At 40.0% G+C, this 27,721-nt stretch overlaps 1 protein-coding gene across 2 annotated transcripts in view; it reads left to right on the top strand.

The window, feature by feature from the left end:
* Positions 1 to 18,613, top strand: part of nr4a3 (nuclear receptor subfamily 4, group A, member 3) — a 42,733-nt gene extending 24,120 nt beyond the window's left edge. For both annotated transcript variants that reach the window (XM_060900173.1, XM_060900174.1), the window contains exons 7-8: positions 9,296 to 9,474; positions 17,494 to 18,613. In XM_060900173.1, coding sequence (XP_060756156.1) covers positions 9,296 to 9,474; positions 17,494 to 17,765 — 451 coding nt within the window. In that variant the 3' untranslated portion in view covers positions 17,766 to 18,613. The remainder of the gene's footprint in view (positions 1 to 9,295; positions 9,475 to 17,493) is intronic.
* Positions 18,614 to 27,721: the final 9,108 nt, after the last annotated feature.

Genomic DNA, 27,721 nt, shown 5'->3' on the forward strand with positions numbered 1-27,721 from the left:
GGCACTATTTTTTTTAATCGCGATAAATTGAGATCGCGTTAATGCGTTATTATCGCGTTAACTTTGACAGCCCTAATTATAATTAACAGTTATTCCACGAAATCAAGTCGTACATGAGCTGATAGCGGTTATAAGCCATGTATGACAAGATTAGGTGGAATAACTGTTTTATTCTCTCCACATTCACTGGATTTTGAGAAACAGAGCATTTTTATTTTTATTTTTTGCAAATTCGATAAATAAAGACTTCATACAAAACGTCCGACAAAATAATTTCCGCTTAGAATTATTACAAACCAGCGGTATGACAGGAGCTTTTTGTGAAAAATGCTATAATAATAATAATTCTTGAAAAATTAAAAAAAGATACGTCCTTTCCATCAAATACTTTTACTCCATATATTGATTTTATTGCTTTTTTGTATTTTTTGTGGTTTTGTTTTCGAGTAGAGTTTTGAATTCGTCCTCGGTTGGTTCAGCAACACGCTCCGCCATTTTGTTTTTCTCTACTCACAATATATGAGCTGATAGCCTAGTAGTAGAGTAGCCAATCAGGGTGCACGATTGCTCATATCCAGTGAATGTGGATAGAATAAAAGTATGTTAGTCATGGCCTAGAGAGAGTCAGGGAGTGTGACAGGATTAGTTAGGACTGCTGTATCCTTCTGACTTGAAGAAATGTGGCTTCCATTGTTCAAATTATGGGTGTACAATGATAATCATGTCTCAGATTGCTATATCATAATATCTATAGAACATATAGTACTGTGTAAAAGTCTTAGGCACATGTAATGAAATAAAATGTTTCAACATTTAAAAAAATACTATAAACAGCAGTAAGCCATAATAAATGAAACAAATCGGTATTTGATATGAGACGACCCTTTGCTTAAAAAAAAAATCGTAGTCTCAGGTACAGTGAGTGCAGGTTTATGCGGAAATGAGCTGTAGGTTTTACTGAGCATCTTACAGAACCAGCCACAGTTCTTCTGGACACTTTGACGGTCACACTCACTTCTTAATTTTGCACCAAAACCCAGCAGCCTTTATTATGTTTTCTTTTTTTAATCTGAAAAGTTCTCTCTTAGATTTTTTCTGTAACATTTTGTGCTGGAAAACGAACGTTTGGACTCTAAAATGTTTTTGTACCGACTCGATAATGGAGAAGTCGTAAAATAGAAATCTATAACAAAGTTTGTTTAAAAAAAAAAATAGGGTGCCTAAGACTTTTGTTCAGTACTGTATATAACATATATAACATATATTGTTACTTGGTGTGGCACCTCGTTCCAGCAGTGTTATAATTTTACGTTTTTGTTATTTTTGTAATATAGTGAAAACTGTGACATTGGATCGTACTGGGAATTTTTCCAACTAGTTTACATTTGAAACCAAATCAAATCTCCATGCTGTTGGTTTTTCATTGGTTTGGAGGTTGCTACGGTCACTGGGTTCACCACCTTCGGCATGTACTTTGTTTAAATTTATGGGATAGCAACCCTCCTTAACTCTCACATGTATACGTAGCAACCCTCCCACGACACACTCACATGTACATCACGGTGCTGTCATGCGTTCCAGTACTTCTTGTAACTTTATTTTGTTTACTGATGTAGGTTTTTCAACACTAAACTTGATAAAAACTAAGTGCGATTTTTTTTAATTTGTTTGCTCACCATGACTCAGTGGCATTCTGATTTCTTAAACAGGAAGTGGATTTTTTTTTTTTTTGCTCCGCATTTAGCTAGAAATGCAGCCAAACCTCATCTCTCTCTCTCTCTCTGCTTCATTCTCTATGTCTCTCACTCTGTGTGTGTGAGTGAGCAGGTGCAGGGAGGGAGGTCAGTGGGTGGTGCCGTCACAGCCTCAGTAGGAGGCTTCTGACTCAGCCAGGCCTACGTCACACATGCGCCCGCATAACCAACCTCACACAGCACGTACGAACTGTACATGGAAAGAAACATGCACCTTTGTATTCACGTCAAACACTTTTACACACATTGTATTTTTAACACACAGTCATTCACAGGGTTTCATACACACTTGTAACTGTTGCGCATGACGTAAACCTAAAGAACGTTGCTTCAAGAACCTCCTGTCAGTAGAGCTATGCAGTGTTTGTGTCCATCACTGCTCGAAGAGATATACAGTATAGTGTGTCGAGTAGGGATGTAACCAGACATGAATACATTAAAAGTACTCCAACTGAACAGATAAAGTGTTTAATACAGACACAAATATGGGTTTGAAAAGGAGGTGCACTGTTGTTTGTTTTTGGAAAGCTTGCCAGAAAGGTTCACATGGTATCTGGTCGAGACTAGACGCGACATGCACATTTACGCTACGTTCACACTGCAAGGCTTAATGCTCAATTCCGATTTTTTTGTGAAATCCGATTTTTTTGTGAGGTCGTTCACATTAACAAATATATGCGACTTGTATGTGATCCTCAGTATGAACGAAAAGCGACCTAAAAGTGTTCCGCATGCGCATTGCAGGATACGATGACGTCATACGCAGTGAGCATGGCCAGTGTTTACGGAAGTAAAACCGCCCGGTTGCGGTATGACCCATCCAATCTAGCTTGAATAGCTGCATCCCCCCAAATGGAAATCAGCTCCCTAACCTCTGCGTCCTTCCATTGAGAAGATTCAGAACCTTCACAGCCCGAAGCGTCCCTCGCATTGATGTCATGCGCAGGGGCGCAGATACGTTTTTTGAACTGGGGGGGACAAAGCTGCCAGCAAACCCCAACCCCGATATGCCTGTCAAACTTGTGGGTTACCATAGCAACCAAGCTCGAGCTCGCAACCTGTGCAGTCTGCGCAGCTCAACCAACCAAATATCAGTCTTTGTTTTATGTGAGTTGTTGCAACTATGTATACACTGCTGTGCACCTCAATAAACCAAATGGTAATTAGTCTTTTGATTTTTCCGTGAGGTTTGCCTTATGCAAAGGAAGACAGCATAGACGTTTTTTCCTCCCTATAAGTGGGGGGGACCGAGCGAGGTGAATTTAAATCTGGGTGGGACGAGTCCCACCCTCTATCTGCGCCCGTGATTATGCGCCATGTTGTTGTAACTTTTTTTGAGAGACCCGCCGCCTACTTCAGCGCAGAATAGTGACGTTTGTGGCTTGTTGATGACGTGCAAGTCGGATGAATGCGACCTGGCGGTTCAGACTGAAGTCGCATATGAAAAGAGCGGATAGGAATCGGAATTAGGACCACATATCCAAACGGCCTGGGTCGGATTTGAAAAAATCGGATCTGTGTCGTTCATATTGTCAATAAAAGATCGGATACAGGTCACATATGGGCGAAAAGATCGGATTTGAGTCACTTCAGCCTGCAGTGTGAACGTAGCCTTAGATGCGATACATCTAAAAAGTCACACGAGTGAGAGATTTGGACTTTAATGTGCGCGCAAGAAAGCAGTCTGATATGAAGCTTGCAGGACAAAAATCATGTTTATTAATGTGTCATGCTGTGCAATGAATTTATATTGTACATGTTGTACATTGTGATCGTTCCGTCATCCTTAGTAGCTGCCTGGTCAGGATCATAGTGGTTTGCATTACGCTGCTAGTTTATTTATATTTTGGGAAATAGAACCAATACAATTCACGGGCAGGTACCAACAGATATAATAACCATGTGAACTCGAGTGCTGTCAAGCGCTGAAGTTGAGGAACTGTCCGAGTCAGAATTCACACATCGTATCCGGGTTGTAGTACTCGAGGCCGACTCGTGACTTGACTGGGAGTCGAGCACCGAGAGTTGGCCTAGTGGTTAGCGTGTCCGCCTCTTGATCAGGAGATCGCGAGTTCTACTCACGGTCGGGTCATACCAAAGACCATCATAAAAATGGTACCTACTGCCATCTGGTAAGGCATGCTGCAATATAGATGCGAGTGGGGAGTCAAACTCTTGCGGTTACCAGAGAACTAGCCCCCCATTGTAACCCCAGCTACGTATGTAATAGGCGAGAGGCCGAGGGCTACGGAAACGGAGATCAGCGCTGCCACATGGCGTGGGAAGGACTTTTGACTGATGACTCGGACTCGTAAATTGGAGACTCGGAATTTTTCTTTATTTTTTTGTAACATGCCATAATAATTTGGCATAAGGTATTTATATCTATATTAAGTTTTATACCAATTTCATGCAAGAGAATCCACATTCACCTGTTCATACGTCATGTTCAGGAACAAACTAATGTTAAACGTGGCGCTAAAACGCCTGCAGTGAACGCCCCTAGGATTGTCCGCTTTGCTCATACAGACTTCTCGTGCAGTGGGAAAAAATGCACTGCTATGTGTTTCATATGTAGAAGAACTATCGAGGAGACGACGGGGACAACCTCGAACTTCAATCGTGAAGCTCGAATTTCAAGCTATCAAAGTGTTTTAGAGAGTGTGCATGTGTGACAGCTGTGTCATTTGTGTCGGACTCGACTCGGGCCAATAGTGGACTCGACTCGAAATTTTCTTTAATGAGTTGGACTTGACTCGGATTTGAACACTGGCGACTTGAGACTGGACTCAGACTCGAGATTTAGTGACTCGACTACAACACTGTATCATACGGCCAGTGCTGGCTTTTCTACCTCTCAAGTGATAGGAAAGAAAGGAAGAAAGAAAGAAATCGTTTTTAAAAAACCCTTCTGGATTAGGCCACACCCACTGCAACACTCTTTAAAACCAGATTACACCAGTCTAGTTTATAATCGCAGCCTGTTGTTGAATTCCATCAATAAAGTGTTACAATATGCAACTATATAATAACACAAACTACAATCGTTGTACTCTACCGATAAAAGTAAAAAACACTTGACCAGTCAGGTGGAAACTGTAGCACTTTGACTTTTTCTCTAGCAAACATCGTCTTTTGGAATAAAATGTAAATCTGGAGGAGGAAAAGAGAGAAAGAAGCACATACCACAAGCTAATACTGTGTTAGCAATTTCTCTTTATTTGCAGCTCTGTTAGTAACCATGTGCTTGTTTGTTTATCTGAAAACTCTCCCCACATGACTATACTGTTAAAGCACTACAAATTCTTCCCCCTATAAAAACAAATGATAGTTTACTGCATGAAGGGAAACAAAATGGATTTTGTGCTTTTTTTAACCATTTATATTTGCATTTATTGTTGCTAGACATCCGTTCCACGTTATAGCAGCTATAAACGCCCAGTCTTTCTTTCACCAGCCTCTCTTTTTTCCCTCTCTCTTGACATGAATTTAAAAAAATGAAGCTTGCCATGTTGTGTTATTTGCTGCCCTGAAGACTTTCGCATGTTACTGTTACAAAGCACTGGAACTGGAGACTCCTTCCATAAATATTAAGTAAACGCCTCCTTAAAGGAATCTTCACTATCTATACCAATTAAAACAAGTTTTCTTTTTTGTAGCGAAGAAACCCCTGTGAATGAGTTGTGACTGTAGATACGATAACATTTTCGAACGAGCATATTAATATTTGTCTCGTTTGGAGACAAACATTAATAGAAAAGCCCCTGTTATAGAAAATTAGTGAAGACTAATCCGATTTGAGAACTCGAAGGTACCATGGTGTAAACAGGGTCGGGGTTTCATTTCCAAAAAAACTGAGCTTGTCGCAATGAAAATGTTTATTGGCCCCATTTATTTGTTCTTTCCCAGGATAAAAAAAAAAGCTGTTTGTGGTAATTGTCCATACACTGCAAAGACAGATACAGATAGATTAAGTTGAAAAATGTTCGTGCTTTCTTGCTGTCTTCTTTTTTGCAACTTCTTCTGTTGTCTGCTTCTTCTTCTTTTTCTCTCCTGCTGCGTCGAAGCGCATTTACATTCCATAATTGTGTGCTAATGAAGAACAGTTCACAAGCAGAAGCCAGCACTCCACAGGAAAACGAGAGGAGGTTTTTCGCTCCCTAAATTGCAGGGTTGCTTGTGAAGAGGTAGTGAAGTAAAGCGGTGAGAGAAGAGGAGGACAGGAGAGGAGAGGAATACGAGCTAGATCGTACGGGTCATTCAGTTTAAATCTGGTTCGTCATTTTAGACGAAACCACACCGAGCAAAAACATAACAAACTCACTCCATGACTCCTATCCCACATCCGAAAGAGCGAGGGAGAGAGATGATGGGGGTTGGAGGAGGAGAAAGAAATCTCAGGAATGTTTTAAAAGCTTTAATTGCGAGAGCTCGAACGTAATTAAGTCCCGTGCCGATCTTTGATGTGCTCTTCCCTACGCTGGCTTTCATTTGTGCCCATGGTAACTGTTCTTGTGCATTAAAGACTTAAACCCGCTCCGGTCAGGGCTTCTGAGAAGAGATGAGACAGAGCGGGTGTGGTGCAGACGCTTGTCAGGCAGACGCAGAATAACGGAAAACGATATCGTTTTTTTTCCTTTGAGAGAGGAAAAGTGTTGATTAATTAAAAGATGAAAGTGGCATCGACTGAAGTTCAGTCATCAAACGTCACCTTGAAGGTGGAATAAATAACAACAGTTTGTGATATGTCTCTAACCTCTCTCTCCCTCTCTCTTTCCGCGTCATCAGTGCCAACAGAACATCAGAAAAAGTTTTGCGTAATTGGCTTTAAATCATTGCAGGACGAGAAACGGAAGCAACTAAAACAAGCAAACTCTACGCTCATGACAACACACACACACACACACACACACACACACACACACACACACACACACACACACACACAGCATTTAAATAGATTCACAGTGGCATGACAATTGTAGCTTGTTGTAGTTTGTTTGCCTACATCCCAAACCACATACTACCACCCTAAACACTCGAAATAGTGCTCCACTATAGGTCATGATATATCAGCTTGTCCTGTTCCAGAGAACCTTAAGGGCCCAATCCCACAACACCAATAACTATAACTATAACTACAACTCTGACTATCCTTCTGCCTGAATTTAGTTCCAGTCTGGAGCAGTCACACCACAACTATAATCCCGACTATAATATCGCTTGGTCCTGACGCTCAGGGAAATAAACGCATGCAACTTAGGAATAGTCATGGAAGTTTTTTCCAAGTAGTAGCACGTTATTCCGGGTCATACTGTAAAGCTTGGACTTCAAAACAACCCATGTACACACTCCGGTGGTTGATAAAATACGCATAGGTCACGGACTACGGAAATATAATAAAAAAGTATGCAAAATACGGAGTGGTTATGGATTTTAATACGGATGCTAATAGTTTATGGATCGGTCACGGACGTTTCAGTATATTATGGATTGGTTACCGATTTCATACAGATGATGCATCACGGATAAAAAATTAAGAAGACTAAAGCAATGAAATGTTTGGACTGCCAAAGTTCATAATTAAAATATCTTACCTGCATTTATATGTTTATTAATTTACTATTGATATTTCATGGAAAATCACATATCTGTGAATAAAAGATCCATGCTTTGTATTATATTTTTTATTTTCCGTGAATCCATATTCCATGACTTCATGATGCAACAAGGATTGGTTACCTGATTGGTCAGATGTTTTATCGGATCAGGTCCAGGCCTGAAAAAATCGCTCCAGAAGCAAATCTCACCGATACGGATAAACCCAGGCCTGGGCTATAGGTATCATTATCAGTCTGGTGTGACCACCAACCATATAAACTGCAGGGGACCGATTTATTTATACCTGCAGTTATAGTTATCGTATTGGTAATGTGGGACCGGGCCTTAAGACCCTCCAATAGCAGAAACTTGCTTACCATTGCAAAAAACTGACACTGGAGGCTCCTTCCATAGACGTTTAATACATTTCACGCAACAAAAAGCTTCATAATATCCACAACTACAATCAACGTGAACAGCAGGTATTGTAAGAGAACAGCTTATATACAGGATGTAGGTTGTGTGTCAGAGTCGGTCTTTATGATTAAGTTCTTAGGTACAAATCTATAGTATGCAGGTGAGAATATCGACTGAGGCTTGAGTATAAACTGTTTTTAAGAAGTAAAGGTCTTTAAGGGTTTCCACATGGACCCTTTGACAGGAGCAGGAAGTGATTTACAAGTGCAAAATCGCCGTGATGAATATTAGCCACTATTTTTAAATATGGTTACACATCGGAAAACGGAATAGTGTGCATTCCTGACCATTCCACATTTGGACTTCATTTTGAGTTGTAATTATTTATGGATATTCTGGTAATATTGGCTGAAAGTTCAGATTTTATTAGCTCTATTTTCTCAGTATTGACTTGTTTTGTCTCTATTTACTTTCCTCATCCTTCTTTCGAACACAACTGGTTATCATGAGTGGGGGCAATACTGGTTTACCTCTGTCCATCCGTCCGTATTTCCGTCTGTCCGAAACACAAATTTTCTCAGCAACCACAAATCATAGCCACTTGGTACTTGGTACCAAACTTCAGCTTGGGGTTCTGTACCGTGTATACCGTTTTCAGGTCTGTCACACATCAACTTGCTGTTTACCGACTGAATGAATTTACGAAACATATAGCGTGGATTTACAAACTTTTCATAACATTTTTCTCAGCAACTACAAATCACAACTGCTTGATATTTGGTACTGAGCTTCAGCTTGGGGTTTTATACCTTGTATACCGTTTTCAGGTCTGTCGCACATCGACTTCCTGTTTACCGATTGAATGTATTTACGAAACATATAGCGTGGATTTACAAACTTTTCGTAACATTTTTCTCAGCAACTACAAATCACAACTGCTTGATATTTGGTACCGAGCTTCAGCTTGGGGTTCTATACCATGTATACTGTTTTCAGGTCTGTCCCACATCGACTTCCTGTTTACCAGCTGAATGTATTTACGAAACATATAGGGTGGATTTTGACGCTATTTCAAGAAGCAAAATGCTATTTCCAAATGGCAGTGTACCAGGATGCTATTTGAAATCCCTGGGGAGAGACACTGCTCTTTACTTACTTGTTTCAGGGTTCATTATTTGTTGAAGTTAACGTTCATAATAAGTGTCCTGTTCCTTCGATTGCTTGCATTCTGATATAAGTGAGAGCGGGGGGATACGCAAGTGAGCAGTAGCTCACAGTTGATCTTGTTGGTTATACTTCTTCATTTTTCTTTTTTTATCTGCTTGTTTTTGTCTATCAGCCTCTCTCTGTCTCTCTGTCTCTTCATTTCTGTATAGAAAAGTTTGTTCGCTGGGCAGGCTGTAATACCTGCAAGGCTGAATCAATAACACTTCATGATTGTGCTAACTCCAATTCCTTCTCTCTCTCTCTCTCTCTCTCTCTCTCTCTCTCTCTCTCTGTTTCTCTCATTCTCTCTCCTGCAGGTCATTGTTGGCAGAGGAGAAGTTCGTATTCTGTACAGGCCTGGTGCTTCACAGGCTGCAGTGTCTGCGAGGTTTCGGAGAATGGCTCGACTCAATCAGAGATTTCAGCTCTCATCTTCAGAGTCTCAGCCTGGACCTGCCCGCGTTCTCTTGCCTGTCGGCCCTGGTGCTGCTCACAGGTAACCGCAAGCATAACACACACTGCGAGAAGAACCGACCTCTGTTTTCCTTTCCCCCTTCCTCTCAACATCCCTCGCTTTCCCGCTCTCACATTCACACCTCTTTGTGTCGATGCTGATTATCTCAGGTGTGGGACAGGTGATGACCGAGACTGGGTTTACCTACATGGGCGGACTAATCCCCTTTTAATCACAGCAAAAGAGAGCAAGCAGGAGACACATAGAGAAAGAGAATGAAAAAGGGGTTTGTGGGTTTTCTATAAGGACAGCTGGGGATTATTGATTATCGAGTGGCAAAGTTCACATAAACAGGTGTGTGTGTGTGTGTGTGTGTGTATTCGTGTGTTCTGAAAACCAGCAGGTGTTTCGGGTATTATGTACATGCATGACTAAGACAGACGCTACACAGTAGAGCAACCCAGGGCCTCATTCGAAAGGGGAAGCTGTGCTCTCGTTTAAAAAGGATATGTTTTATCTGTAGTCTAATTTCATGTGCATGAGGTCTGATTACCTCATGAGGAGGAGTTTATGTATAAATGCACACTTCATATGGTTATAAGTTAGAACAGGTTAAATATCTTGGGTGATTGATTGTTATACAATAATTAGGCTGGTACATTTGTAAGCTGGTTAACTGACTAATTAACTGGCTCATAGCTTGACTTTATCTATCTATCTATCTATCTATCTATCTATCTATCTATCTATCTATCTATCTATCTATCTATCTATCTATCTATTTTTGTTTTTTTAGCATAGCGTGACTGTTGCTGTCCACCAAAGTAAGACGCAAATGTTTAAATATAATTTTGGATTGTGTGTTTTCACACTAGGGCGGCACGGTGGTGTAGTGGTTAGCGCTGTCGCCTCACAGCAAGAAGGTCCTGGGTTCGAGCCCCGGGGCCGGCGAGGGCCTTTCTGTGTGGAGTTTGCATGTTCTCCCCGTGTCCGCGTGGGTTTCCTCCGGGTGCTCCGGTTTCCCCCACAGTCCAAAGACATGCAGGTTAGGTTAACTGGTGACTCTAAATTGACCGTAGGTGTGAATGTGAGTGTGAATGGTTGTCTGTGTCTATGTGTCAGCCCTGTGATGACCTGGCGACTTGTCCAGGGTGTACCCCGCCTTTCGCCCGTAGTCAGCTGGGATAGGCTCCAGCTTGCCTGCGACCCTGTAGAAGGATAAAGCGGCTAGAGATAATGAGATGAGATGAGATGAGATGTTTTCACACTGTTACACACAAAAGGATATAATTACAGTAGAATCATTTTTAATGTTAATGACAGCAACAGTAATTAACAGTTATTCCACAAAATCGAGTCGTACATGAGCTGATAGCTGACGAGGTGTGTAGCGCCGAGTCAGCTACGGTATAAGCCATGTACGACGAGATTGATTGGAATAACTGTTTTATTCTATCCATATTCACTGGATTTTGAGAAGCAGAACGTTATTATTTTTATTTTTTGCAAATTCGATCAATAAAAACTTCATACAAAACGTCCGACAAAATCATTTCCGCTTAACAAACCGGCGAAATGACAGTAGCAATTTGTGAAAAATGCTACAATAATAATAATTCCTGAAAAGTAAAAAAGATACATTCTTACCATCAAATACTTTTATTCCATATTTTGTTGCTTTTTTTTTGTGGTTTTGCTTTCGAGTAGAGTTTTTATTTCGTCCTCGGTTGGTTCAGCAACACGCGCCGTCATTTTGTTTTTCTCTACTCATGGTATATGAGCTGATATCTTAGGAGTAGAGTAGCCAATCAGAGCGCACGATTGCTCATATCCAGTGAATGTGGATAGAATAATAGCTGATTATCTGTTTGAATAAAATTATGGAAAGTTGAGGAAGTCACAGGACAAACCTGTCTTTCCATGTGTCCGTTCACCAGAACCGTCAGCCTTCAGCAGACTGTGTGTGTGTGTGTGTGTGTGTGTGTGTGTGTGTGTGTGTGTGTGTGTGTGTGTGTGTGTGTGTTGGCCTCCATGGAGCAACACTTAGCTCTGTAGTGGGAGGAATCGAGCAGTACTCAGTGGAGCCCTACTCTCCTCTATTCCCCCCTCTATCTCTCTCACCCTCCACTCTAGTCAAACTATCGACCCTCTAAAAGTGTCTGCGGTGAAAGAGTGCCATCGATCAGCCCCTAGAGAGCGAGAGAAAGAGGGAGTGAAAGTAGAACGAGGGACAATGCAGCTGCCGAACACCCACAGCACGAGAATAAATAAAAGCAACACACACTCACACATACTCACACACACAGTATCAGTGTTTACGTCCAGTCTAATAAACCCTTAACAAACTACCTGATGGCTCAATTAGAATAAAACAACTTTAAGATAATCTATGTCCAAATTGAGTAAACCAATTAAGGGCAATTCAAATGACATTTCTACCTGACTAAAATAATAACTGGGTACAACTTTGAATCAGATTACTGCAGCAATTAGAATATTTGCATACACTTTACTCAATTTGTTTGGTTCCTGATACACAGTGGGAGAAAAACATTCACCTGTTGAGGAAGTTATATATAGTATATTTAGTAGTTATTCCACAAAATCGAGCCGTACATGAGCTGATAGCCGACGAGGTGTGTAGCGCCGAGTTTGATTGTAATAACTGTTTTATTCTATCCGCATTCACTGGATTTTGAGAAACAGAACATTATTATTTTTATTTTTTGCAAATTCGATCAATAAAAACTTCATACAAAACGTCCGACAAAGTCATTTCCGCTTAACAAACCAGCGAAATGACAGTAGCAATTTGTGAAAAATGCTACAATAATAATAATTCTTGAAGAACAAAAAAGATACGTTCTTAACATCAAATACTTTCATTCCATATTTTCTTGCTTTTTTTGTATTTTTTGTGCCTTTGTTTTCGAGTAGAGTTTTTATTTCGTCCTCAGCTGGTTCAGCAACACGCGCCGCCATTTTGTTTTTCTCTACTCACGGTATATGAGCTGATATCCTAGTAGTCAAGGAGCCAATCAGTGTGTGTGAATGCTCATATCCAGTGAATGTTGATAGAATATAAAACCAGTCAAAAGTTTGGACACACCTTCTAATTCAATGATTTTTTCTGTATTTTGACTGTTTTCTACAGCATAGAACAATTCTGAAGTAATCAAAACTATGAAATAATATCTGGAACATATATGGAATTATGTGGTAAATTAAAAAAAATTGTCATTTTTTAGATTCTTCAAAGGAGCCATCATTTACTTTAATGACGCTTAGCACACTATTGGCATTATCTTAACCAGCTTCATGAGGTAGTCACCTGGAATGCTTTTCAATTAACAGGTGCCTCGTCAAAAGTTCTCATCTCATCTCATCTCATCTCATCATCTCTAGCCACTTTATCCTGTTCTACAGGGTCGCAGGCGAGCTGGAGCCTATCCCAGCTGACTACGGGCGAAAGGCGGGGTACACCCTGGACAAGTCGCCAGGTCATCACAGGGCTGACACATAGACACAGACAACCATTCACACTCACATTCACACCTACGGTCAATTTAGAGTCACCAGTTAACCTAACCTGCATGTCTTTGGACTGTGGGGGAAACCGGAGCACCCGGAGGAAACCCACGCGGACACGGGGAGAACATGCAAACTCCACACAGAAAGGCCCTCGCCGGCCACGGGGCTCGAACCCGGACCTTCTTGCTGTGAGGCGACAGCGCTAACCACTACACCACCGTGCCATCCCTCGTCAAAAGTTAATGAGTGCAATTTCTTGCCTTCTTAACGCGTTTGAGATCAAACAGTAAATAGTAAATAATAAACATGCAGTAAATATCCATATTTTTATACAACTGTAGTAATCCATATTATGTCAAGAACCGAATGACTAAGTAAAGAGAAACGACATCCATCATTACTTTAAGACATGAAGTGTATTTTAAGTAATAAAAGCGTTGTGAAGGTGTGTCCAAAATTTTACCTGGTACTTTTAGATTTTCCATTTCTAAACGTTCATAAATAGGTTGGAAAAGGTCTGAGAAAGACATCTAAGTAATATTTCGAAGGTGATTAAACACGCAGCTAATATGAAAAGCTCAGTTCAGCAACCTAACGTGACATGACTCCTTGTGTTCCTTGTTGCTATGGCAACACTGACACTAAAATGCCACTCCTCGCATGTGCATTGCATTCAAACCCCGTGTAACATCCATGTACGGATATGGGGATTTTTGTAACGAAGCGTTGAGGGTGAATATAAACCGTTTGTAATCCGCAATTCATTTGAATTGATAAAAAATCCAGCGTGGAGTGAGAAGTGTGTGAAGTAGGCAGGCTCGAGGCTTGTTATTGACACACCAGCACTAAAGTGATAAAGCAGAAGCTTCACACTAACTCAGTGAGACAGCAGCTACTGTAGGAGCAAGTGTGACATTTGTTCCTTTTGTAACCCAGACCACACACACACCACACATTTTCTCCAAAAGGACATTCTCAAGTTTTCCCTTTTGCATCTTTCCTCTTTTTTTTAAATCACACAAATTAGCAGAAGTAGCGAAGATATGTGTATGAGGTGTATATTTTGGGGGTGGGGGAGGAGGCGGATGGTAGGTCATGCATCAATCTCACATTAGGAAGCTGCTGGTGGTGCTGTGTTTGGTAACTACGTTAGTATTGAGCCCTAATCAAATCTGGCTGTTGAGCAGCACCACATTATATTACTAATTGTCCTGCGTTTATGGTAATGCTTTCAGAGAAATGTGTGCGCTCTTATTTCCCATGTGCGTGTATGTACATAGTATTAACATGTCTTTATTGACACCTTTTTGAGGCTGAAAATATAATCTTATTGAACCGGGGTCAACAACAGTCAAAATTGTAGCTCGAAGGGAACTCGCTAGAGTGCGTACCTCCGCCAAGCTACGTATTATCAACCTCAAAATCAAATCACTTGATCCTTGGATAATACTAAAGCCGTACACCAAATTTCATCAAAATCCATTCACTACTTTTTGAGTTACATTGTAAGAAGTTTTTTAAAAATCCTGGATCCACATACATACAGTTTAAGTATCTCGGGGTTTTGTTCACGAGTGAGGGTAGGGGGGAGCGAGAGTTGGACAGACGGATCGGGGCAGCGTCAGCAGTGATGCGGACGCTAAACCGGTCTGTTGTGGTAAAGAGAGAGCTGAGCCAAAAGGCAAGGCTCTCAATTTACTGGTCCATCTATGTTCCCACTCTCACCTATGGTCACGAGCTGTGGGTAGTGACCGAAAGAATGAGATCGCGGATACAAGCGGTAGAAATGAGTTTTCTCTGCAGGGTGGCTGAGCTCTCTCTTAGAGACAGGGTGAGAAGCTTGGTCATTCGGGAGAGACTCGGAGTAGAACCGTTGCTCCTCCACATCGAAAGGAGTCAGTTGAGGTGGTTCAGGCACCTTGTTAGGATGCCCCCTGGACGCCTCCCAAGGGAGGTTTTATGGGCATGCCCCACCGGGAGGAGACCCCGGGGCAGACCCAGGACACGCTGGAGAGACTACATCCCTCGGTTGGCCTGGGAACACCTCGGTATTCCCCCGGAAGAGCTGGTGGAGGTGGCCGGGGAGAGGGAAGTCTGGGCTGCTCTGCTTAGGCTGCTACCCCCGCGACCCGGATCCGGATAAGCAGTAGAGGATGGATTGATCCACATACATATTCGGATTTACATCAAAATCTGATCAATTGTTCCTTTGCCCATGGCCCACCTTTCCTCCAAATTTAATCAAAAATCCGTTCACTACTTTTTAAGTTACGTTGGGAACAAGCAAATAAACAAATGGTAGCAAGAACATAACCTCCTTCCTCCAGCACGGTTTGCAGAGGTAAACATTAATTTCAAATACAATATAAACATTACCTTCAATTAAATTAATTTTGATAATATTTATCAAACGAAACATGGAAGACACCTTGTGATGGCGATGGCAGGTTTGTATGGCGTGCAGTCGGGAATGTAGACAGGCTAGCATTTGCTAAAGATTGTGTTACATTTAATCAGTAAATTTGGCCAACTTTTACAGGAAGAGTTCATTTGACTGACGTGGCAGACGACCAAGTGCATCCCTTTTCCCACAACAAGTCAGTAAACACGCAAGATTATCTCGTTTACTTACTGCGTAAATGCCTCAAACAAAATCATTTTTAGCCTATCAACAAGAAGACAGGATTCTATGAATTTTGTTTAATCCTAATAATAATGCTTGCTCGAAAAGGATTATTGTCTCACACACATAAGCTACAAGAGCAAAGTAATTCACATCATAACCTTTAAGATTCCGAAGATTGAGGCCAGAAAAGTGTACAACACGTGTTTAAGATTAGCGTAAACATAAATTCACAGTCATGTTTTGTTTTAGATGTACAAGCCAGCAGCTGTTTTTTTAAATTACAGTTTTGCACAATATACACTATATTAAAAAGTTTCACAAAACACAATTGTGAATAGTTTGTTTCTCCACTGAGCGATGTTACACGATCAAAGCTGGGTTTTCTCCTCCTGTGAAAGCTCTTACAGAGCATGTCATGTCATGTGACTTAAATGCAAAAAAATTTTCTTTTTCAATTTTGCGCAAAAATTGCTTTATCGAAGAATCTGCAAAACCACCTTATTTGAGTATAAAAATATTTTTATGATATTTGAGAGTTTTTTTTCTAAATTCGTGTTTCCATTACTTGGTTGGGTTTTTTTTTAGGCAGAACACGGCTAGTGACATAAGAAGGCACAAAGTTATAAAAAACGTTGAGTTGTAACACCAAACCTTATTACTCAGTAATACGTTTACCTTTTTGTTTAGGAGATACTTTTATTCAAAGTAACTTACAGCTGCAAGAGAATATAAACATTTAAGGGTTAAAATACCGGTATGTTGCCGAAGAGTGTTTCTTTGGCAGGGCTAGGATTCGTGACTCGTGACTCATAACCCGTCCCTAAATATAATAATGTACATGGTTTTATTATACCCTCGCTCCAAAGGAGGGGGGGGTATACTGGTTTTTTACTTCTGTCCATCCGTCCGTCCGCATCTCCGTCCATCCGAAACACCCTTTTACTCAGCAACCACAAATCATAGCCACTTGGTACTTGGTACCAAACTTCAGCTTGGGGTTCTATACCGTGTATACCGTTTTCAGGTCTGCCGCACATCAACTTCCTGTTTACCAACTGAATGTATTTACGAAACATATAGTGTGGATTTACATAATTTTCATAAAATTTTTTTCTCAGCAACTACAAATCACAACTGCTTGATATTTGGTGCCGAGCTTCAGCTTGGGGTTCTATACCATGTATACCATTTTCAGGTCTGTCCCACATTGACTTCCTGTTTACCAACTGAATGTATTTATGAAACATATAGCATGGATTTACAAAGTTTTCATAACATTTTTCTCAGCAACTACAAATCACTACTGCTTGATATTCGGTATTGAGCTTCAGCTTGGGGTTCTATACCATGTATACCATTTTCAGGTCTGTTGCACATCAACTTCCTGTTTACCGACCGAATGTATTTACGAAATATATAGGGTGGATTTTGACAGTATTTCAAGAAGCAAAATGCTATTTCAAAATGACAGTGTACCAGGATGCTATTTGAAATCCCTGGGGAGAGACACTGCTCTTTACTTACTTATTTCAGGGTTCATTATTTGTTGAAGTTAACGTTCATAATAAGTGTCCTGTTCCTTCGATTGCTTGCATTCTGATATAAGTGAGAGCGGGGGGATACGTAAGTGAGCAGTAGCTCACAGCTGAGCTTGTTATTTTTATATTGACTTCTGTTGATGGAGAAATTGAAACAAGCCAACTGTTTAATGCCGCATAGATTGTTATTGTGCGGTTCAGCTTTCAGAAATTTTCAGCTTTTTAGAAATTTAAGTAACTCAGACAGACAAACAGAAATATAGATAGATATATAGATCAATAGATAGATAGATAGATCAATTGCATTCAGTAGAAAATAACCTTTGACCACACACACTCATTCTTTATCTGTCTCTTTCTCCTCAGAACAATGTCCCGGCCTCAGGGAGCCCAAGAAAGTGGAGGAGCTGCAGTCCAAGCTTGTCTGCTGCCTTCGAGACCACCTGAGCTCCGGCGGGGCCACAAGTGTAGCCGCAGCAGGCAAAGCCCCGCCCCCAGTGGCAGCCGTTCTGGGACTGAAGGCGGAGCTTAGGTCACAGCGCACTCAAGGCCTACAGAGGATCTTCTACTTAAAGCTGGAGGACCTGGTCCCACCTCCTCCACTCATTGACAGGTTCCTGGACACACTGCCCTACTAATACAGACACGCCCCCACAAAGCTCACCTGGGCACGCCCACAAGCTGGGGACACATCACAGAGGACAGAGCCAGAAGAGAGACTCACTGAACTTGATTTTCTTTCAAGATGCTCTAGATGTACACTCTTTCCACCTCAGCTCTGTGTCTGAACGTGTGTGTGTGTGTGCATGTGTGTGTGTGTGTGTGTGTGTGTGTGTGTGTGTGTGTGTGTGTGTGTGTGTGTGTGTAAAAGAGCGAGAAATAAATCAAGAGATGGAAGGTTGGAAGTTTTCTATTCAGTTAAAAAGCAGTCAGTATGCTCTACATACACTTACACACAGTTACACATGAGACACAAAGGACATGTGTGTGAGAGTGTATATGTGTCTCTGTGGAAAGCTTGAGGCAAAACAAATCAACAGACATCCAGACAAAGTGCATTAAATTCTAACCACCGACCGAATCACACTCCCAAAACTGCATACAAGTGCAATTTACTAAGTGCTTTTTTTGAGGAAAAAAACAAAACAAAACGATTAAACAGAAGAGTAGAAAAGAAAACGCAGGAGAGTGTGTGTGTTCCATTTCTATTTCAACTCTAAATTATTTTAATACTACGACTCACCCTGTGAAGTAATGATATCAAACCAGGCAGATTTCTCACTCACCAGTCTGCTAACTAACTCTTGCAACTCTTGAGCAAGTTCTACAGACTTGAAATTACTGTAGAGTTTTATTTCTTTTTTTTCTGGTTTTTGCAAGCCAGGGAATTTTAGGGTTAGGAGTGTAGAACTAAAAAGAGTGCAAGGAAGCATTTGGGCTACAAGCACTTAAAAAAGGAAGAAAGGAGAGAGGGATGGGGCATGGACAGCGGGAATGATAGAGTGGGAACGAGGGTGGGAGGGACGAAACATTCCGTGCTCATGCTCATTTTTTATAAGTTTCTATTGTTAACACCATCTATTAATATGGAGGACTTTGTTGCAAAAAAAGCTGTCTTTTATTTGTACAAAAAAAAAAACAGATTATATGCATGGTTTTCTCTTTTCTCGCCTTTCCTGCCTGTATTTATTTTGTTTGCGAAAGACGGCCAGCTCCTCAAAGGGCTTGGACACATTCACAGACTGGGCTTTTCCTCTAACATCGCCCAAAGGCAACCATTTGCGACAAATGGAGAATTATATAAATATATAAATATTATATATATACACACAATACAAAACTAATATTTTGAAGTGTTTTTATCCAATAGATTTTTCAAATCTTGTGGTACGAGTTGTGCATTTGTTTTTATTTTTATTTTGTTTTTTGGATTTTTTTTTTCAAAGAAAAAAAACACGATTACAAAAAAAATGTCTCTTTTTGATTTGTTTGGATGACTTTTTTTCTCTTTGGTTCACTGGAGGCTCTGTTCAGCACTTTGAAATCATAAAGAAAAAACTGATTATTTTGTCTGAAAGCGTGTGAAGTTTTGTTGGTGCAAGAACGCTGCGAGATCGATCGCTTTCGAAAGAACACTTGACGAGGGGTGGAAGAATCTGAGTATTACTTTACATAGTAATTTACAGTGTGAGAAGTTACAATTCTTAAAACGTGACATGTTTTCAAATAGGTCAAGATTAAATACTGCATAACATCACAGCTGTGCAAATATTCAATTATTTGGTTAAGGAAACTTCTAATGTAAGCTGATTGAGGCCAGTAGAAATAGGACATTTCCATCTGAGCAGATGATATTTTTAATAATCAGCTAAGTAGAAGAATAATCACTGAATTATTTTAACATCAGAAACTTTTTTACACTACCGTTCAAAAGTTTGGGGTCACCCAGACAATTTTGTGTTTTCCATGAAAAGTCACACTTTTATTTACCACCATAAGTTGTAAAATGAATAGAAAATCTAGTCAAGACATTTTTCTGGCCATTTTGAGCATTTAAACGACCCCACAAATGTGATGCTCCAGAAACTCAATCTGCTCAAAGGAAGGTCAGTTTTATAGCTTCTCTAAAGAGCTAAACTGTTTTCAGCTGTGCTAACATGATTGTACAAGGGTTTTCTAATCATCCATTAGCCTTCTGAGGCAATGAGCAAACACATTGTACCATTAGAACACTGGAGTGAGAGTTGCTGGAAATGGGCCTCTATACACCTATGGAGATATTGCACCAAAAACCAGACATTTGCAGCTAGAATAGTCATTTACCACATTAGCAATGTATAGAGTGTGTTTCTGATTAGTTTAAAGTGATCTTCGTTGAAAAGAACAGTGATTTTCTTTCAAAAATAAGGACATTTCAAAGTGACCCCAAACTTTTGAACGGTAGTGTATATATTCTGCAGATATGAGATATACAGTATATGGGTCTATTAAAAAAAAAAGAGAAAAAGTTGCAGACTAATATTTCACTGGACCACCTTTAGCTTTGATTACGGTGCACATTCACTATAACATTGTTTTGACAACATTATGGAACGTCATAACATTTATTTCCATCCAGATTTCCATTCATTTTTCACCAAGATCTTGTCTTGATGATGAGAAAGTCGAATCACTCTATAAAGTTTTCTCCAGCACGTCCCAAAGACTTTCAGTGCGGTTAAGATGTGGTTAATTCATGTGTGGAAATGATTCCTCATGCTTCCTGAACCACTCTCACAATTTGAGCTCTGATTTTATGCCCGTGCCATCAGGGAAGAAAAAAATCCATTGATGTGATAACCTGGTCATTCAGTACATTCAGGTCGTCAGCTGACTTCATTTTATTGCGACATAACATTGCTGAGCCTCGACATGACCAACTGAAGCAACCCCAGATCATAACACTGCCTCCAGATGCTTGTACAGTGGCCACTATGTATGATGGTATGATGGGAGCATCGCTTCATGTGCGTCCCATCTTACCCTGACACGCCCATCGCTCTGGAATAGGGTAAATCTGGACTCATCAGACCACATGACCTTTTTCCATTGCTCCAGAGTCCAATCTTTATGATCCCTAGAAAATTGAAGCCTTTTCTTCCAATTAGTCTCACTAACAAGTGGTTTCCTTATGGCCACACAGCTGTTTAGTCCCAATCCTGTGAGTCCTCGTCGCATATGGAAATGATCTTACTTTATTAAATATAGTCATACGTTCTAATGTCGGTTTTTTGACATTCACCAAGCGTTTAAGTGATCTCCAGTCACGGTCAGTTAAACATTTTTTCCGACCACATTTCTTCTGTGAAGTTGACGGTTCACCACTATCCTTCAGGTTTTAATAATGTGTTGGACAAACCCAGTTCCACTAATTTCAGCAATCTCCTTAGTTGTTTTCTTTGTTTGATGGAGGCCAATAATTTGGCCCTCCTGAAACACAGTAACATCTATTCCATGAGCACAGGACACGATTGTTAAAGAAATGAGAAGCTACTCACTGCATCAGTTAGGGTTAAAAGAATTGTTGCCAGCCGAAACATTCATCACTGCAGTACTTATCAATAAAAGGCTCTAAATTATTTGCTTATTTAAATCCTAATCGTGACCTTTTTTTTGGCCAGGCAGTGCATAATTTCATTCATTAATTCATCTTCACTAATCTATCTATCTATCTATCTATCTATCTATAACATTAATTATAAATTCAATTCAAAGTAATATTTTTGTATAATATTTAATAAATATTGTCATAAAGCGCATTTACACAAATCTGGGTGCAGATCTACTTAGCTCCCTAATGAGCGAGCCACAATTAAAAGTCTCGTGGAAAAATTCCCTAAGTTCTAGGTTCTGGATTTTTTAAAATCTCAAAAACATAACCTGTATTTTCACATCATATATTTTTAAAGGTTAATCTCATTCAAAGCAAATTTAAAAGAAAGAAAGAAAGAAAGAAAGAAAGAAAGAAAGAAAGAAAGAAAGAAAGAAAGAAAGAAAGAAAGAAAGAAAGAACATTGGCAAACATAGACATTTTCTAAACACACCACAGGAAAAATAATAATTTTATTTAAATACATACTAAAATACATATTCAATTAATTTGGGCAGCTTGTAAGGTCCATAGACTCAGCCAGCAATCAATGATACAACTATCTGCAATATCATCACAATATACTGTACATTTATTCAAGTATATCATTACAGCTATAACACAAGGTAGCAAAGGAATCTGATAAAGATCATTAAACCTGCCTCCTTAGCGACATACCCTAACCCTTATCCCATAATCTTTGTGTGTAAACGTGTGTATCGCTGCTGCTTGATGTCCCTCGAGACTCCATTATGCTGATAGGGTAAGAGAGCATTAAGTATTGAGGCAGGACCATGATTTTAGGGGGATTCCATGAACGAGAGTGGGCAGATCAGGCCTAAAGGCCTCGTTAAACCCATCGATCCGCATGGTGACATTTCAGAGGCGACGTAGACACACAGAAACACACATGAACACACACATTTCAAGCACACACACACACACACACACACCACGCACACACACAGCTGCTCATTCTCTGTCTCTTTGCGTCTCTTTCTTTCTCAGTCTTGACATGTCAACAGCAAATGCACCACCCATGCACACGCAAACGTACACACACAGTAGGTAAATGCATGCATGCACACACCCACTCAGTAAAATGTCATGGTCTTTTTTCTTTTTTTCTTTATCTTGAAGTATAAACGGCTGTGTAATTCTAATTACACAGGATGCAAGGGTGCAAGTGGACTGTACTAACACTGAATTCAAGTCAACTTTATTGTCTTGTATACACTAGTTATTTTTAAGTGTTAATCAACATTATAAATATAACACATGGACAACCAGAGCAGAAGTCTAACTTCATACAAGTAAAAGATTATATAGCTACTATAAACCAGGAAAAGGTACTACACTAGCAGAAAAATGTCATCTTATCGAGTGAAAAATGCCTCAAATATTGTCAAATCTATTGAGTCATTCCTATTATGAGATTACAGTAAACTAAATATAAAGATAGTCAAGATATTTTCAATGCTAAAATGCTCCATGGCTAGCAGTTCTCTGCTTGCATCCAATACTTTGCAAAGCCAGCACCTTCTAGGAACAGTGCTAAGAAAACTGTGAACAAAAAAGTGCTAACAGTGCTAGCATTTTCAGGAGGAAAGCAATGTGATGAGTGGATCGTCTCTATCCAGCTATAACTATTACTATACTCTTATTAAACATATGCATGGATATGTCTTTAAAATATTAACTGACTGTTATTGTCCAAGCTAGCAAGTTGGATGCTAGTTAGCAGGCAAAACAACTTAAATGGAAAAAAAAAAACTATAGGAAACTCTTGTCAAAACATTCGACAAATATAACAGCAGCGGTAAAGTAATACTTTAGAAAAAAAAATTAATTGACACTTTTTAAATGAATACAGTGAAGGATACCTAGCATTAGCATTAGCTTAGATCCATCAGTATGCTTTATCAACTGAAGTGTCACTTCTCATGTCTTCCATGTTAAAGATTCTTCTACATTTCAAGATACATTCACTTCAACAGAAACACCTGTATCCCCTGCTTATTCACGTACAGTAATTATCCAAACCACCAATCGTGTAATAGTGCATAAACTCATGCAGATACTGTACAGGTCAAGACCTTCAGTTAATGCATATATCAACCTTTGGTCAATCAAACCTGTATAACCAACCTCCAAAATCCGTATTTCCCTTATAAAATCCTTATAAGATGCAAATTAAAATAATTTACCTAAAATTTGAATGATAATTAACAATATGTCCAAGTTACTTTTTATTCAATATTAATAACAATAAACCTTCAGAATGAATACAAAGCTCCAATGTTTGACAAAAACACAAAGTGTCACTCTAATGTTCTGAATTGTACTCCATGACAGCTTTTTTAGCGCTCTGCACCAATACCTCACGAGGCTGCATGTCACAGCAAGTGTCTGTGTTGATCTTGCCGGAGTGCCCATTCAGAATCTTTTCAGTCGCTAGTGAAAGTCGCTCAGGTGGAAATATGCATTTCAAATAAAATGTTACTTCCCGGTTGGCGGGATTCTCGCAATGCAGTGTGCACATGATCAAAAGTGGAACGAAGTCTTGCTACCACAAGATAAAGCACGATTTCATAAGACTCTTTACTGGCTGTCAGTGCTTTCTGTGGTGTACAGTACATTTGTAAATGTTATGCACTCTTTTATCATCGTGGGAATTGATTATAGCTCTAAATAAATATTGAAGTTTTTTTAAAGAATCCGTATAACTTTATTTGTATGCCCGTATACTACGTTTATTGAATCAAATCCGTATAAAATACGGACATTCCGTATAGGTTGACATGTATGGTTAATGTTCACAGCCAATATCAGAAAGGGGGCAAAATGTGACCTCAATGACTTTGACCATGACATGATTGAGTATTTGTAGTATGGATGGGCGGCACGGTGGTGTAGTGGTTAGCGCTGTCACCTCACAGCAAGAAGGTTCTGGATTTGAGCCCAGGGGCCTTTCTGTGTGGAGTTTGCATGTTCTCCCCGTGTCTGTGTGGGTTTCCTCCGGGTTCTCCGGTTTCCCCCACAGTCCAAAGACATGCAGGTTAGGCTAATTGGTGGCTCTAAATTGACCGTAGGTGTGAATGTGAGTGTGAATTGTTGTTTGTCTCTGTGTGTCAACCCTGTGATGATCTGGCGACTTGTCCAGGGTGTACCCCGCCTCTCGCCCGTAGTCAGCTGCGATAGGCTCCAGCTTGCCTGTGACCCTGCACCGGGTAAACAGTTACGAATAATGGATGGATGTAGTATATATCAAAATAGATTTTCATGGATTTTTTTTTTGCCTATCTGTGGATGTTACAAAAAATAAAACCTGTAATCAGGTACAATATTTCAATATTCCGGTTAACCTTCTTAAACCCACAGCATTTTATTCAGTTATCCATCTAACCTCATATAAATACTAGGAATTCCTATGGAACTATAGTAAAAGTAGTGTGAAATACATGTAATTATGAGAGTGAGGAAGTCATCAGATATCATATAAGTCTGAGCTGGCCAGTAGCTCCTGTGTGTTTAAAAAATTCAAGTACAACAGTGACTGAATAATGATTAAAATCCTGTTATCCAGTGTCACCGAGAAGCGGATGGGTTCTCTTTTGGGTCTGGTTTCTCACAAGGTTTCTTCGTCACGTTGTTTTTCTCCTACACTGACTTCCTCGTTAAGGATCTAGATCTATATGAGGATTCCTTAAACAGCAGCTTTTTAAAAATTTTGCAATGCCTATTGTTATTTGTACAAATTGTATTGAATTGAATTGCTGGAATTACTGAATATTTGCAATGTTCTGTTGATTCCTGGTGGTCGTGCAATAATTTGTAATGGTTATTAATAACATTTTGTGTTTTACATATAGGTTCTTATTAGTGTTGTAGTCAAGACCACGTAAACCAAAACCAAGTCATGACCAAGACCAAAGTGTATCGAGACCAAGACAAGACCAAGACTTTGAGAGGTTGAGATCAAGTCAAAACCAAGACCAAGACCAAAGCAGGGCGAGATTGAGTCAAGACCAGGACCAGACCAGTGTGTATGAAGGGTGGTAGGGGAGAGGTGACAGCCGTTAACAGGAAGAAAATTTCAAATTAGCAATGAGTCATGTTATGGGTTGCATTTGAAGCAGGAAATTTTACATCCAATCACAATAACAATGTGAAGAAATAAATCAGACAATGCACAGGCAATTTAGTGAAATCCTCACAGTTGTGGTCTTGACTAGTCTTGAAATAAAATCCAGAGTCCTATATGTCTGAGACCGAGATAAGACCGAGTAAAAATCCGGTTGATTCCGAGACTAGACCGAGACCTTCGAAAAGTGGTCTGAGACTGGTCTCAAGTACTACAACACTAGTTCCGATCATGGTCCTACAGGCCTCTGGTGGTTCATCATGGTGGTATTAGGGTGCAGTTTAATGATGAATTCCTGATCGACCTAATGGAATTCCGTAATATTGATATCCGTAGTGATGGTGTATTTAAAGCTAAGTGTAAGGAAATTTTAAAAAAACAAAACACTGGTTTATAGCAATCGTGATTAGTTACATACAGTATAAGCGGAAAATATTCTATTACTATACAAAATATAAACAGAAATGTTTAATGGAATATATCAAGGCAATTGTCATTAATAAGTTCAGGAAAGTAGTAAAGTAATACAAAAACCATTGATGAAAAAGTAAATACAAAGGAAAAAAAGTCAAATATGGTGTTTCTCTTGGACAAACGTCCAAACTATAAATGGCTCTGGAGTTTTTCATTGGACAGAATTACAGGGTTTTAAATACAATTGATTTAAACTGGAACCAAGTGCAACAGCACCAGCAATGGTTTTAACCTTTTCTCAAAGTACACTGACAATCAACTTATTGGACATTTTCAATCAGTGTAAACAAACAGTCTTGAAATAAAATCCAGAGTCCTATATGTCTGAGACCGAGAGAAGACCGAGTAAAAATCCGGTTGATTCCGAGACTAGACCGAGACCTTCAAAAAGTGGTCTCGGTCAACAGACGTGTTGCCACAAGTCTGTTATAAGATTAGTCAAGACAATGTTGGGTTTCTGTGTCTGGAGTATCGTGACTCTGTGTTTAGCTGCTGCTGAGCAGGGCAATGGGAACTAACAATAACATTGATTCAAAGATAAAACAGGCAGCACAACTAAAGTTTTTTGATAGATTTTAGTGCTTACATCAGTCATGGGCTGAGGGTTATATAATAAGAAATCACACCACCATACCAAAGGTATAGTCCTCTCAGAAACAGCTGAAAATTATTACTGGACACAATCCCTGTGTCCAAAATCGCTCCCTACTCACTATATAGGGCACTATGTAGTGGGGACGCCATTTTGTAGCGCTGTCCGAAACTTTAGTGAGGATTATTTACACCCTATATAGTGCACTCAAAGTATCCCATAATACATCACGAAAAGTAGTGTACAACGATGGTCACTAACCAAAGCAATATATCCCATCATGCATTGTGGTCGCGCTGAAAGAAATCAAATTAAAAGTCTCAAATTTGATTTAATAAAAGGACAAAGTATTCAGCCTTGATTTAAAAAAACCCTGAAAGATGCAGGTATTGATTAATGTGGGAAATACGCTCAGTATAATATGGATTTATCACAAAAACACATGCACGTATTTATTATTTTGAAAACCCACCAGCCGACTGATCTGGCACGTTTTAATTGTGCGACAGTAATGACGTAAATACCAGCGCGACGGACTAGTGTCCGAAAGTGTTTTTTATTTATGTATTTTAGTTCATCAATGAGCTCACTGGTGGCATGGTGGTGTAGTGGTTAGCACTGTCACCTCACAGCAAGAAGGTCTGGGTTTGAGCCCCGTGGCTGGCGAGAGCCTTTCTGTGCGGAGTTTGCATGTTGTCCGCGTGGGTTTCCTCCGGGTGCTCCGGTTTCCCCCACAGTCCAAAGACATGCAGGTTAGGTTAACTGGTGACTCTAAATTGAACGTGAGTGTGAATGGTTGTCTGTGTCTATGTGTCAGCCCTGTGATGACCTGGTGACTTGTCCAGGGTGTACCCCCCCTTTCGCCCGTAGTCAGCTGGGATAGGCTCCAGCTTGCCTGCGACCCTGTAGAACAGGATAAAGCAGCTACAGATAATGAGATGAGATGAATGAGCTCACTATATAGTCCTCTATATAGTAATTCCCTATATAGGGAGTCGGTAGGAGTGAACAAGTGAGCGATTTTGGACACAGGAAATGTTGAATTAAAGGATCAAAAATAAGGAGTATTTATTTTGGATCCTAACTATTCCTGCGCTGTAATTTCTTTGTTTCTTTAACACGCAACTATATATTATAATCTCCCAATATATTATGATTTGAAGCCTTCAGGAGTCATACAGACAGAGGCAGGTGGAGGGCGGCTTGGTAAAGCTGTCAGTCAGGGAACAGGCAGATCGATGCGGAGTGACAGGTA

Source organism: Neoarius graeffei, chromosome 19 (genome assembly GCF_027579695.1).
Source record: "Neoarius graeffei isolate fNeoGra1 chromosome 19, fNeoGra1.pri, whole genome shotgun sequence".
Taxonomy (NCBI): domain Eukaryota; kingdom Metazoa; phylum Chordata; class Actinopteri; order Siluriformes; family Ariidae; genus Neoarius; species Neoarius graeffei.